This window comes from Muscardinus avellanarius (assembly GCF_963383645.1).
Source record: "Muscardinus avellanarius genome assembly, chromosome: 6".
In the NCBI taxonomy this organism is placed as follows: domain Eukaryota; kingdom Metazoa; phylum Chordata; class Mammalia; order Rodentia; family Gliridae; genus Muscardinus; species Muscardinus avellanarius.
Window position 1 is genome coordinate 79,467,611 of NC_137791.1, and position 12,629 is coordinate 79,480,239.

General features: G+C 40.3%; 2 protein-coding genes across 2 annotated transcripts; both read right to left on the reverse strand.

Moving 5' to 3' along the window:
* Window positions 1–4: 4 nt before the first annotated feature.
* On the reverse strand, window positions 5–788 carry PPBP (pro-platelet basic protein; the record flags this gene model as incomplete). The annotated part of the gene is made up of 3 exons (XM_080698067.1): window positions 5–107; window positions 244–373; window positions 647–788. The coding sequence occupies 3 exons, from the start codon at window positions 786–788 to the stop codon at window positions 5–7; spliced, it is 375 nt and encodes a 124-aa protein (XP_080554193.1).
* An 8,020-nt stretch (window positions 789–8,808) lies between these two features.
* LOC308264499 (C-X-C motif chemokine 6-like) lies at window positions 8,809–10,020 on the reverse strand (the record flags this gene model as incomplete). Its single annotated transcript, XM_080697813.1, has 5 exons — window positions 8,809–8,979; window positions 9,442–9,460; window positions 9,508–9,591; window positions 9,690–9,819; window positions 9,921–10,020. 5 exons carry the CDS (start codon window positions 10,018–10,020, stop codon window positions 8,809–8,811), a joined length of 504 nt encoding a protein of 167 aa, XP_080553939.1.
* Window positions 10,021–12,629: the final 2,609 nt, after the last annotated feature.

Genomic DNA, 12,629 nt, shown 5'->3' on the forward strand with positions numbered 1-12,629 from the left:
TAGATTAAGCATCTGATCCACTATTTTCCAAAATTTTCTGGATCATTTTCTTGATTCTGGGAGCTTCTGGATTCAGGCAGATTTTTCTCCCATTCTTCAGTGTGGCTCTGCAAGAGAGAACAGAATTATCTGAGTACCCTAGCCTGAATATTGGAACAAATCTATGAGGCTGAAGAAAACAGCGTGGGTGGAAGAGATGGAGGGCATCCCCAAGGAGACAGTGCTACAGAAGACGGCACTTACATCACCTCGACGTTGGCACAGTGGGCTCCTGGCCGGATCACCTCCAGATTGTTGATGTTACTGGGGTGAATTCCAGAGGTTGTCTTCACACACGTGCAGCGTAGTTCAAAATACCGCTCTGCGCTTTCAGCTACAGTAGAACATAAGACCATTTTGTTAGTCATGATAATTTCCCTCAGTTTCTTTATTCATAAACCAAGGCTAATTGTACCTGTCCCATAAGGCCATTGTAAATATAATGTATGAACCTTTAGTAACAGGCCTAACAATTGCACAGGACATTGACATGCCCCCTAAGCGTATCTCTTCCACTTAGAATTGTTGGCTTCATGGCATTCTCCAGCCCCAGGAGCACCAGGATACCCCCCTTACTCCCCTGGCATGGCAAGGCCTCTGGCTTTGCCTTTCCCTGAATTTCTCTTACGTTGTCCAGTGGTAGGGGGAACCAGCACCGTCAGGAGCAGGGACAGCGGCAGCAACACCCACAGGACACCAAGCGGGCTGGTGCCAGCACAGGACAAGGCGGCGTTGGGTCTGAGGCTCATGGTGGAGAGGACTGAGCTGCAGTTGTTGCCAGAGCCAGGAGACCTCAGCATGAGAGTGATGTGCTGCCTAGACGTGTGCAGTATGTGGCTTTATATGCTCTCCAGATGGCTCTGATGCCACGGCCTCCAAACCAATGGGGGAAGAGGCAGGAAAGGGGAAGTGAGCTTACTGCTGATATACCCACAAAAGAATGGGCGAGGGTGCCCAACCCAGATAACACCAGACAGGTCAAAATTCCTACTAAATTAGTTGTATTTTTGTGCATCATGACACATTCCTACCCTTCCTTTCTCAATACCTAACTCCCTTATGCATATATACTCACTCAGGGAGGTAATAGCTAGATTGAAATACTCTATGTATTTTCTTTGTATGACCAGCTAACAATATGCCATGCCTTTTCTATAATGCAGTTTATATCCTTAATAGACACTTTATGAGCACCTGAAGACATAAGAATGTGGCCCTTGGGGGGGGGGTAACAGTTATTATCCCTTTCTACATGGCAAAGAAAGTAAATGTTCCTGTCCTGGTTGTTACTAAATTTCAGGATTTGTTTGGCATATGTGTGTTAAATATGAGCCAAACATCACCAAAGGCTCTCTTTGGATATTACCTTCCAGGCTTCTTTCTATCTTCCAAATGAATTATCTCTTGTAATTTTATCTGAAAAGTAGAAGCAAACTCATTCTCCTTTGTATTATAAAACTATTTGTGACTACCATCTGAATGTACACTAAAAAGAAACACCCAGCATAATTTTTCTTTCATTATTAATCCAACAAATAGGAGATATAATCTGTTGTAAAGAGTCATGCGCTATAGATATATATGGAGTGAAGTGTTCCAAATCCTTTTTGTGATTTTCCCACATTGTTGCTCTTCAGTGGAAACCATTAGTAACACATTGGCATTAATTGTATATTTTACCTACATTTATATCCACATATGTCTGCATATGCAGAGAGACACACATATAATACATAGATATGCACATATATGTTCAAAGACAAATTAGGTGTTTTATATAGACAGAGTTATTCTATTATGATACAGCCTATTCTTGTCTTTCAAAAATATGACAGTATAATAAGGTTTAAATATTATTCAGGGTATTTTTCTTTCTTTGTCCATCACAACCCTCCAAAACATATTACAGACAATATTTATTGGCTTCGTTGCACACTTCTTCTCTTTCCACACATATAACTATTCAAATTTCCTTCCTGGTTTATTTAATAAGATTACTCAAGAGTCTCTAATCCTTTTGGGGAAATATATGGACCATCTTCTGAGATAATGATGCTAAATGAGTTGGTAGAAACCAGGAAAGAGTTAGACATATAGCACAACACCATGAAGTCAGTCTTAATCAACAGATGTGTCTTGTCACACACAAAACACACATCATCAGCAAGGCTCAGAAGGAAGTACAAAAAGAATTCTTGTCATTAAAACTTCACCAGCCTATTAGTCAGCATTTGCAGTAAAACAACTTTTTGCTAGTTTTTATTTATTCAAGAAATATTAAGTATCTGAGATGTGACTTATTCATATAACTATTTCATTTAAAAAATCAAGGCCTAAAATATTTGGGCAAAGCAATGAGATAAAAAAATATTATATGCTGTTGCTACAAGTACTACAATGCTGACTACCATTAAACTACTATTTCTGACATTTGCATACTCGTCTTCCATTTTCATGATGAAAAATAATAGTGATAAGCTTGCTGAATATACAAAAAAGTAAAAGATGTTTCAAAATTAGTTATTTAGTTAAAAGCAGCTAGATTATACAAATTTAGAATTTAAATTAATATTAGAAATAGAAACAAGTGTCAGGGGTTCTTGAGTTTCAAAATAACTTGATAGCCATTTTGTGACTGTCACTGTGCTTGATATATATGTGTGTATATGTCGTTATTTTATCTTTTTTTTTCCTTTAAGTCACTTTATAAATAGCAGAGTCATTTAAGAAATAAGCAAATAAGTTTCCTAAGATTCCAAGTAAGATATTTAGAAGTACTGTAGGATTACTAACCATTAAAATTAAGACATATGAACTCTGCTTTCTACAGAACATTTGGAAATGCTGTCTCTCAAATCTCTATGCCAGATATAAAGGAAATAAGCTATCATCTATAAATAAGTCATTATCATAGGGCTAATAAATTTCTGGCTCCATTTGCTGAAGTACCTTGGTCAAAAAATTGAAATACTAGGAAACAAAACATTTTCTATAAATGCTGCAACCAAATGTGTTTTCTGTATATTTCTGAATTGACAAGAACTGTCCAGATCTCAGTGACTCCAGCACCTGAGTTTATTGAGTGTTTGTTTAAATGTTGAGCAGGAGCAAAGCAGAGAGTGAGAGAGCAGGGAGTGGGGAGGATGAGGGAGTTGAGGGAAAATATTTTTCTGGGTGCTATAATATAGAAGTTCTGCAAAATTTTGCAAGCCCAAGAATTTTTATTTTGAACATATAATTTTCTGAACATCAAGTGCATGATTGTTACCCAGTTTCACTACATAGTCATTCGTTTGAGGAAATTCTAATACAATGTTTGAGACTCTGCAGTCACATTAAATTGTTACCAAATACCATTGACCCTCTTTTGCTGTAGAGCAAGTCAACCCTGAACACTGTGTCTTAAGACAACACTTTATTCTTTCTGATAGTTCTGTTTGCTAATGGACGCTGCCTTTGGCGCCCTCCTCTGCCTTGAGCTCACTTCTGTGGTCCTAGTCATTCACCAGGATGGGGAGGTGGGGTGCCAGCTGCTGCCTACCTAGGCTTCTGCAGAGGCACCAGAAACCCCCGTGGGCTCGCTCTACTTCTCAACAGAAAACAGAAGGAAGCAAGGAAGAGGAGAGAAGGGGGGATGGGAAGAAAAGGAAAAGTGAAAAGAATGGAAAAAGCAAAAGGACACAAGCCTCTCAACTCCCCTCTCGTCCTCTCTTCCATCTTTCCTTTCTCTTTGTTCCTTTCTCCCCCCTCCTTTTTCCCCTCCCTTTCTCTCTCCATTCAAGGAAATGTTTGTCTAAAAACTGAATATATTTGCTACAAAAATGCCTTAATTTGAGATGAAAGCCCCTAATCATTGTAATCCCCAAATTATAAGGATCTTGCATAGGGTCTGCTATGTAATAAGATTATCAAGAAATGCCAATAAAGTGATATTTGAATGATGAATGTTTATAGGAAGGATAAGGGCTCATATATTTTGATGCTATGCAATGTTACTATGTAATTGACAGAAAAAATACAGAAGAAATATATAGTTTCCAGAAACCTCTTTAAAAACATACTCATAGTAACATATTCTTACTGGTAGAAAGAATCTGGATAACTTTGGGGAAAATAATGATGGTTTTTTAAACTGTCCAGGTCTCAATGTTCTCCCTGTGAAGGGGAGTTGGAGATTCATTAAGAACTTGGGAAAGCAGCTAATATTTATCAATAATCTACTTTGTACAGGGACAAATACGGGTATCTGTGGAGTAGGTATTATTATACAAATATGCAGAGAAAAAAGTGGAAAATAGAGATGTGAAATACATTGTCAAGATAACATAGCTATAAATACTTAGAACTCAATTTAAAAGGCAGCTATTCTGGCTTTGTACTGCATCACAAATGGTAGAAAATACCTAGCTTCTTCCTGGAAGTAAATCAACTCCTTTTCTCTTTGCCCAACCCTAGAGGTGGGTTGGAAGCAAACATCATAAATGTTTGTAGCCAGATGATTTTGCATAGCAGGGATGGGGTGGGGTGTCTTTGCAATTTCTTTGTATTTATGAAACAAGACTCTAGAACTTGAGGAAAGAAAAATTTTAGACCTAAACTTTAGGTCTTCTGACGTCATTATCTTTCTCTATATATTTGATGTATGAACCATCCTCCTCAAGAATATTAATTTTGCTGATCAAGTGAACCAGAACTGCCAGTCAAAATCAGAACTACTGCTCACTCACTCTGCTTCTCTTCCTTAATTTAGTCATAGAAGCAACTAGAAATCCCCAGGTGCACATTTGGTCAAGTAAAGTTCACATTTTGTGACATCCGGGAAGGACTTCGGAGCCTATATATGTGAGAGTTACCCACAGAAATTCTTTTCCTTACGTGAGAATTAAAAGTATGGTAGAAAAACAAAGCCACTAGTCAGGCTTCATCATAGACCTTGGCATACCTACAGGAGCTGAGGGATTATGCGAATGTGTCATACCCAGAGGCACGCAGGAGAGTCTGGTAAAATGAAAGACATTACACAGGGTCTGCCTCAAGGCCGGCTCTGGAGAGTGGATAAAACTGACCATTTGTTTAATTTCAAGGATTTCATACACAAAAGAGTTTCAGCTGGATAAGAGAGAGAATATAGTACTTAGGGATTACTATGAGGAAACTAAAGACATATCCCTAGAAGTCATGCATCAGGTGAATTTTCCTCAGATACATTTGTTCTCGAGTTTGCTAGTAGCAGAATCAATTAGTAATGGTAGAAATGGTGAGCAGTAGCTGTTACCCATACAAGAATTAACTTTTTTTTCTTTAAAGAATGACTAATTGTGGAATGATATATGCAATGGCCAAGTCTAGAAACAAACTAAACTTACAAATCTGGCTTTTAGAAATAACAAAGATCTTAAATAGTGATGAAACCTAAAGAAACTGGTAATGATATTTTGCTCACCAAACTTAAATTTAACCATTCAAAGGGCACTTAATAAGCTTTCATTTATTATTTTCAGGCATTTATTCAATAAGTGATGGGCTAATAAAACAAATCAAGGATTGTTTAAAACATTAAAATTAGCTGAGCATGGTGGGGCATGCCTATAATTACAGCACTTGGGAGGCTGAGTTAGGAAATTTGCAGGTTCAAGGACAGCCTCAGCAACAGAAAGAGACTTTCGGCAATCTAGTGAGATCCTGTTTCAAAACAAAAAATAAAATGAGATGGGGCTTTGACTTGGAGGTATGTCCCTGTGTTGAATCCCTAGAACCAATGACTAAGTAAATAAATACTGAAATTTAGAGTTCAAATATTTATGGTAATTTGGTTTGCTTTTTAGTATTTACTATAATCCATAGGGTTAAAAAAAAAAAGTACCATGTGAGGAAAAAGAGACCATACAAATCTACTTTTTTTTTTTTTTACTTTAGAGGTATTTTTTGTAACTCTCCATATTGCTGAAAAACTTGTTAGCAAACTAATCTCCTTGACACCACTCTAGGTTTTTTCAATCTTCCTATCTCTTTGTTTCTTTCTTTCTCTCACATAGATATATCAATACATAATTATGGAAAATACATGAATCTAACTGATATTTTATATAATAGGAGATCAAAAATACAGAAAAGCCTATGTTAGATACAGATATGGTAGTATTAATATTTGCTAATATATACAAACGCATGCTATTATAATAGTATATATTAACCCCACTGCAGTGTGTGTGTGTGAGTAGTAGTAGTAGTAGTAGTAGTAGTAGTAGTAGTAATATTATCTTCTGTCCTTTTTTTCTTGCTTGCTTTTCCTAAGAACAGGTTATTTATATGAAATTGCTGTCTTAGTACTAAAGACACAGTAGGGCTTGCTGGCATAGATCACTCATGCGTTAAGTAGCTATGTGTGCTAGGCTTTGTCCTAGAAATTGAAATGAACATGACAAACACTATCCCTGTCCTCATGGAGATCACAGTGAAGTTGGAATAAATCAACATTAAACAAATGACCACTTTTATGTTTATTTTATAAACTCTATAGTTACCCTGGTAAGAAATCTTAAAAGGAAAATTGCAAAGTTCTATGAAAGGATAAAAAAGGGGCCTCAAGCTGGTAGGGGGAAGAGTGAGAAGGAGAGGAGGGATGGGAGCTAGCCAGGTTAAAAAAAAAAAAGTGAGGGGCAGGCATTATAGGTTGAGGGAGTAACATAAGCCAAAGCTCTTATTGGATTACTGGAGACAAGAAGAGAAAAAGTAGGTTAATCAACAACTACCATGAGACAGCTGGTTGGTTTTAGGGCACTCACTGACAACCTGGGTCAGGATAACTTACTAATTTGCTCAGTCATTACATGGAGGATGCAGAGATGGATGAAATATGGCTGACACTCAAGGAGAGATCTTAGTAGACTAGAGTGAAGAAACCAATAAGCAATTAACAGCAATGCCATATTTGTTACAACTCAGATGGAAACATCCAAATGGAGAGCATGAGCTTTGCTGGGGATGGCAAGGAAGGCTTCAGGAAGGAAACATTTTTTTGAGCTGAGTGCTGAAAGATGAGTAATTATCTTATAGGAAAAAAAAAAAAGAGGGGGGGGCAATTTCCTTCCAGGCAGAGCCATAGAAAATGCAAAATTCTGGGCCCAAGAAAGAACCTGCCTGGTGAGGGAACTAAATGCCTGAGAACAAAGGATGTGAGGAAGAAGTGAAGCTGATGTAGTCACCAGCAATGAGATGGGAAATAAACCAAGTTTAATAGATTTTATTTCATAGCTAGGAAACAGGAAGTATGTTAGTCAGCTTTGTGTTACTATAACAAACACCTAAGATAATCCACTTGAAAAGAGGAAAGGTTCGTTTTGGCTCATAGTTTCGGAGGTTTTAGTCCATGACCAATTGGCCCAGTTGCTTTGGGCCCTTAGTCCCATAATACATCATGTGTTACATAGGAGAGGAGGCCTGTTCACCTTATGACCAGGAGTGAAGGAGAGAGGTAGAGGAGGAGCCAGGATCCCCAAGTCCCCTCCACAGGCATGTCTCTGATGACCTGAGACCCCCTACTAGGTCCTACCTGTAAAGATACACTGCCTCCCATAGCAGTGGGAGGCTAGAGACTCAGTCTTTAACATTTGGACATCTGGGATCATTTGAAATCCAAATCCAAACTCTGCCATAGAGCTAGTTAAGAATTTATGATCCTGCTTGTGTTTTTCTAAAAAGACTCAGGGGTTATTGATGCTGTGAAAGAGTAAGTGGAAGGGAGTTGGGCTTGGAGAAAGGTTTGATACAATGATGCAGGGAAACAAGGGCCTATCTGCAAACACTTGGAGAGAGGAGCAGAACTAATTTTCTGAACAATGTAGAATTGAAAATAAATAAAATTCACTGGAATAGTATAAGAAAAAAGAAGCAATGTGAATAATGTTTATAAATCTTTTATTTTTGTTCAAAAAAACCAATCAAGTATTATAAACCAATGAGACACAGTATAAAAAGTGAAATGTTAATATAGTGGATGTGATACATATATACTTCCTTATAATAAAATGGTCAAAATCTTTAAAAGATATACCATAGACATCTAAAATCCTAGCAATGCTGTGTGTTGTTTGGTGGACTAGATGATAAGTTCATTTTCAAACATGTTTTCTAAACTTTGAGAGTACAAATCAGTGTTCAGTTTGCTTTTATTATTAAAAAAAAGACTGAAAATGTATTTCTATAAAAACTAGAAGCCAGGAGTTTACTTGCTTCTCATCTTCTTCGTCTATGCTAAACATATATTTTGTGACCTGAATTACAGTACTGCTAACAAAATAGTTAATAAATAGCATAAAAATCAAAGTTTAATGAGTAAGTCATGACATTATGCCATACTAAGAAGACACCAAATGTCTAAAATGATAGGAAGAGAATATATCAGTCCTTACAGAATTTAAACATTTAGAAATTCTAAATAAGGAAATATATTCTACACAGATTACCGTAAGACACACCCAGCTTTTTAATATAATATCAGTTAAATAGCATACCGAGGTCAAAAGTAAGGAAGTTCAGTAACATCCAAGAAACAATGCTAAAATATTTCCCTTTTCATGAGAATAAGAGTATCTGTCTCTCAATAGCGTCCCACCAATATATCATTCATCTATCATAGCCACAGCCTTCTCATTAAGAAATAAGGAATGTATCCTATAAATACAATACAGTAGTCACCTTCAATTCAAGACACTTTCCAAGATTAACAACCAACGGTTCTAGGCTCATAATATAGTCAACCACCAAGCATTACAGCATCACAGCAGATAAAATAAGAGCAAATACAAATACTATGCTAAATGCTTCGTTAACTGAAGTTTCCTTCTTGTCTTCACTGGATCCCGAGACTCTCCCAGAAAATTGCTCTGTTGAAGACCGGGCAATCTTTTTTCTCCGAATCAGTTTTTCTTGTTTCCACTGCTGAAAAAGAATTACATCAGTTTAAACAAATTTCTACACTTTGGTCTACTCTGCCATGTTTTCAAGCAGTGCTTTGAACGTATGGCAGAGAGAGAGAGAGAGAGAGAGAGAGAGAGAGAGAGAGAGAGAGAGAGAGAGAGGGAGGGAGGGAGGGAGGGAGGGAGGGGGAGGGGAGGGGAGGGGAGGGGAGGGGAGGGGAGGGGAGGAGAGGAGAGGAGAGGAGAGGAGAGGAGAGGAGAGGAGAGGAGAGGAGAGGAGAGAGAAGAGAGGTGTCAAAAGCAAAGGATGTTCACATAATCTCAGGAATGAGCTCTGCGTCGTCGCTCAATCAATTACACATAAAATATTTGATAAGGGTTTTCCCTGGACCTTCCAGAACAACTCTCCCTTCTTCTTAGCAACCCTTTTATTCTAATCACGGTCTGGAGCGTGATGCCCAAATCCTATAGAGAGAGTCAGGACCTTGTGACGCCCGTTCTCCCTAAGGAGAAGAGACTCAAAAGTCATAAAGATCAAAGTGGCAAGTACCTGTCCAAAATCCTTTGGATGACCCTCTTGATCAAAGGCGCTTCTGGGTCCAGACAGACTTCCTCCCCGTTCTTCAGAGAAGCTCTAAGAGAGAGCAGAACGGGCGAGCATCCGTGAGCCACTGGGGCTGGGGGTGTCCCTCTCAACGGGGTCTCCGTGGGCACCAGCGCGGGACAACTTACATCACTTCCACCTTGGAGCACTGCGGGCCTGCGGCGGTCACCTGCAGGTTGCTGATCATTTTGGGGTGAACTTTGGTGGTGGTTAAACAAACGCAGCGCAGCTCTCTCACGACAGCAGCGATGGGACCAGCTGGGGAAGAGCCCGCGTTATAGGAGGTGCAGGGAGAGCCCTTTCCCGCCACGCCCGATGCAGCTGCGGCCCGGGTGCCCCGCCCGCCCCCGCGACCTCACCGTCCGCCAGAGGCCGGGGAGGCGTCAGCAGCAGCAGCAGCAGCAGCAGCGGCAGCGCCAGACGCGGGACGCGGGCAGAGAGGCTGGGCAGGAGGCTCATAGTGGACAGAGGAGCGCGGCGCGGGAGCCGAGGATGCAGAGGATGCAGGAGGACGCAGATTCAAAGCTCCAGAGGCTGTGTCTTTCTCAAGTCCTCTGCACTTTTATCTACATCCAACCCATCCCCCAGACAGGAAACTCAAGCTTGGGGACGCTGGGGAAATTCCCTGGACTTGGGGAGGGGGTTTTGGGTGGGGCTGGACATTGGGAATTGGTGTAGAGGTTGGCTGGGAGGAGCAGCCTGCACCGGTTCCGAAAAGGACTTCGTAGCCCCGCCCTGCGGTGGAGGAGCTCTGCTCCCGCCAGACAGGAGGAGTGATCCTCTGAGAACCGCAACCCTGACCCAGCCTCTGCGAGGGAGGGCAAGCTTCTATCGCTGGGACCTAGCCCTCTGCAGGGCTCCTCCTCTTCGGCGAGAGAGCAAGGCTGGAATCAGATCAGCAGAGGAGGTCTGACTTAGAAAAAATTCTGTAGGTCTTTAGTCATCAATCACTATTATCATCATCATCACCACCACCACCATCATCATCATCATTCAGGAAATGTTTTACGTGATAAGAACTGCACGGACCTGAAAGACCCTTCCCTTCCAACTTGCGGGCAGGTCATCTAAGGTACTTCACATTACTCAATAATTTTTCTGGGACTTAGCCAACTTCAGAAGCCAAGACAATTTGATGAAAGTGTCTCTCCTCCCCCACTTGAAGTCAGTGGCAGACAGGCTTCAAAGTCAGGTCTATTAACTGGAAATCCTATACCTGTAGTTCAACAAGTTTATGTGTTTCTAGGTGGGTTAACAAACAAACAAAAAAAATCTTCAAAAAGCACCCAGCAAGTTGCTCTGAAAAGTGATACCTAGCTTCTGACAGTTCAAAACACTATTGAATTAGTAGAGGTTTTGGTCTCCTTGAGGGTGAGCTAGACTGACTGCAGATTAAGGTAATAGCAGAGAGCTCACCTACTCTGGCTCTCAGCCAGGTGTGTGTTTGACACAATTTGGAGAAGCTACAAGGGCACTGATGAATTTGGGAGGTTTTTAAATTTGGGCAGCTATCCTGGAAATTTGATCAAAGGGTTTGAATCAATTTGGCAGCAAAACAGCATTCATCCTATCTCCTTCTCATCCATCTTCATGAGGGGAGGGGGTCCCTCCCCACAAGCTTCTGGAACCTTCCAGCTTCATGATCATTGATGATAAAGAATAATTCCAAAATCTTCTCTAGAGTCCAGAGCTGATCCCTGAAATTGAACAGTGAGGTAGCTTCTAGAAGGTTTTAATGACCAAATTTTTACTCCATGTAGTCATGGATATCATTCGGGGTGGCACATGGGCTATTTTTGGTGAAATTTAACTACATTGTCCTCAAGACTCCTGACCTCACAGTAGGCCAAGCAAAGGCAATCGGCAAGCATAGTGGCAATTAGAAACTGGCCATGGAATGAAACTCTTTTCTTTGTCCCCTGTGACTCTGGGAAATTTAGTAACGTCCCCACCCATCTTTCTTGGAATAGCACCATGTCCATTGCCGAACAAGAAAGAGGTGTCATAGGTCATTAGAACTCTAATTCTGGAAGGAAACTTAAAGTTTCGGACTGAGGAAGCCTTCCCCCCTTGTGGGAAGCTACGTGGGAAGTGCTCTCCCCTGTGAAGCTTCCTGATAGTATCAGCATCATCCCTGACTCAGCCAAGGTAATCCTCCATCCTTCTGGGGTGTGGCAGTCTGTAGAAAGCAGCATGTACTTGTATCGTGCTAACTTTTTAGAGATTAGAGAGGTATCTCAAGACAAAAGATAAGCCTTGCTGAATTGGTTAAGTCAAAACTTCAAAACTGGCAAAAGATCTTAAGCAATTAAATTCATCTTTACCACAGGGAAGAAACCACACTATACTAAGATTTTGTGTGTGGAGGAGTTTAATGACATAGGTTATTGAATGTTAAAGTATACATGTGTGTTTACTCAAGCAATCTACTTAGTGAAGAGCTAAATTAATTTGGAGCACCAAATGGTAAAACCAGATAAGAGTCATGAGATGATAATCCTCGGTCCACCCGGCAGTCTTATGTAGCTGTCTCACCTGGTTTGCACTCTGAATCAACTCACCCTGAATTATTTATATAGTATAAGGGGGTAAAAATTCCCCAGCTGACAAACAGGTAAAAGAAAATTCCCTCTAGAAGTAGGCTGTTGGGTTGCCCAATCTAATGAGGAAGCAGTGTGTAACTTAATCCAGCCTCTCACTGACACTGTTTTCCCCTGGTGTGATGCTTGGCTCCTGTGTAGGCACCTCTGATGTTGGCCTGGTACAACAGGAATAGGAATCCCTTGAGGTTGAGAATGCTAACTCTAACCATCAGTGCAGACAGACCACTTTTAAATCAATTGCTTCTCTGTTGCCAATTTAAAAGGAAGCCACTTGTCTGTCTTATCTGTATACTGTGTTCAGGTGGTAGAGAAAGGCTCTGTGTTATTTTTCCCATCATAACATAATCCACAAAATGATATTTTTATCCTGAGAACATAAAATATCTATAGCCTGTCAAAAGCAGTCTAGTACCAGGTGAGGTGGCACATACTTGTAATCCCAGTACACATGGAAGGTGGAGACTG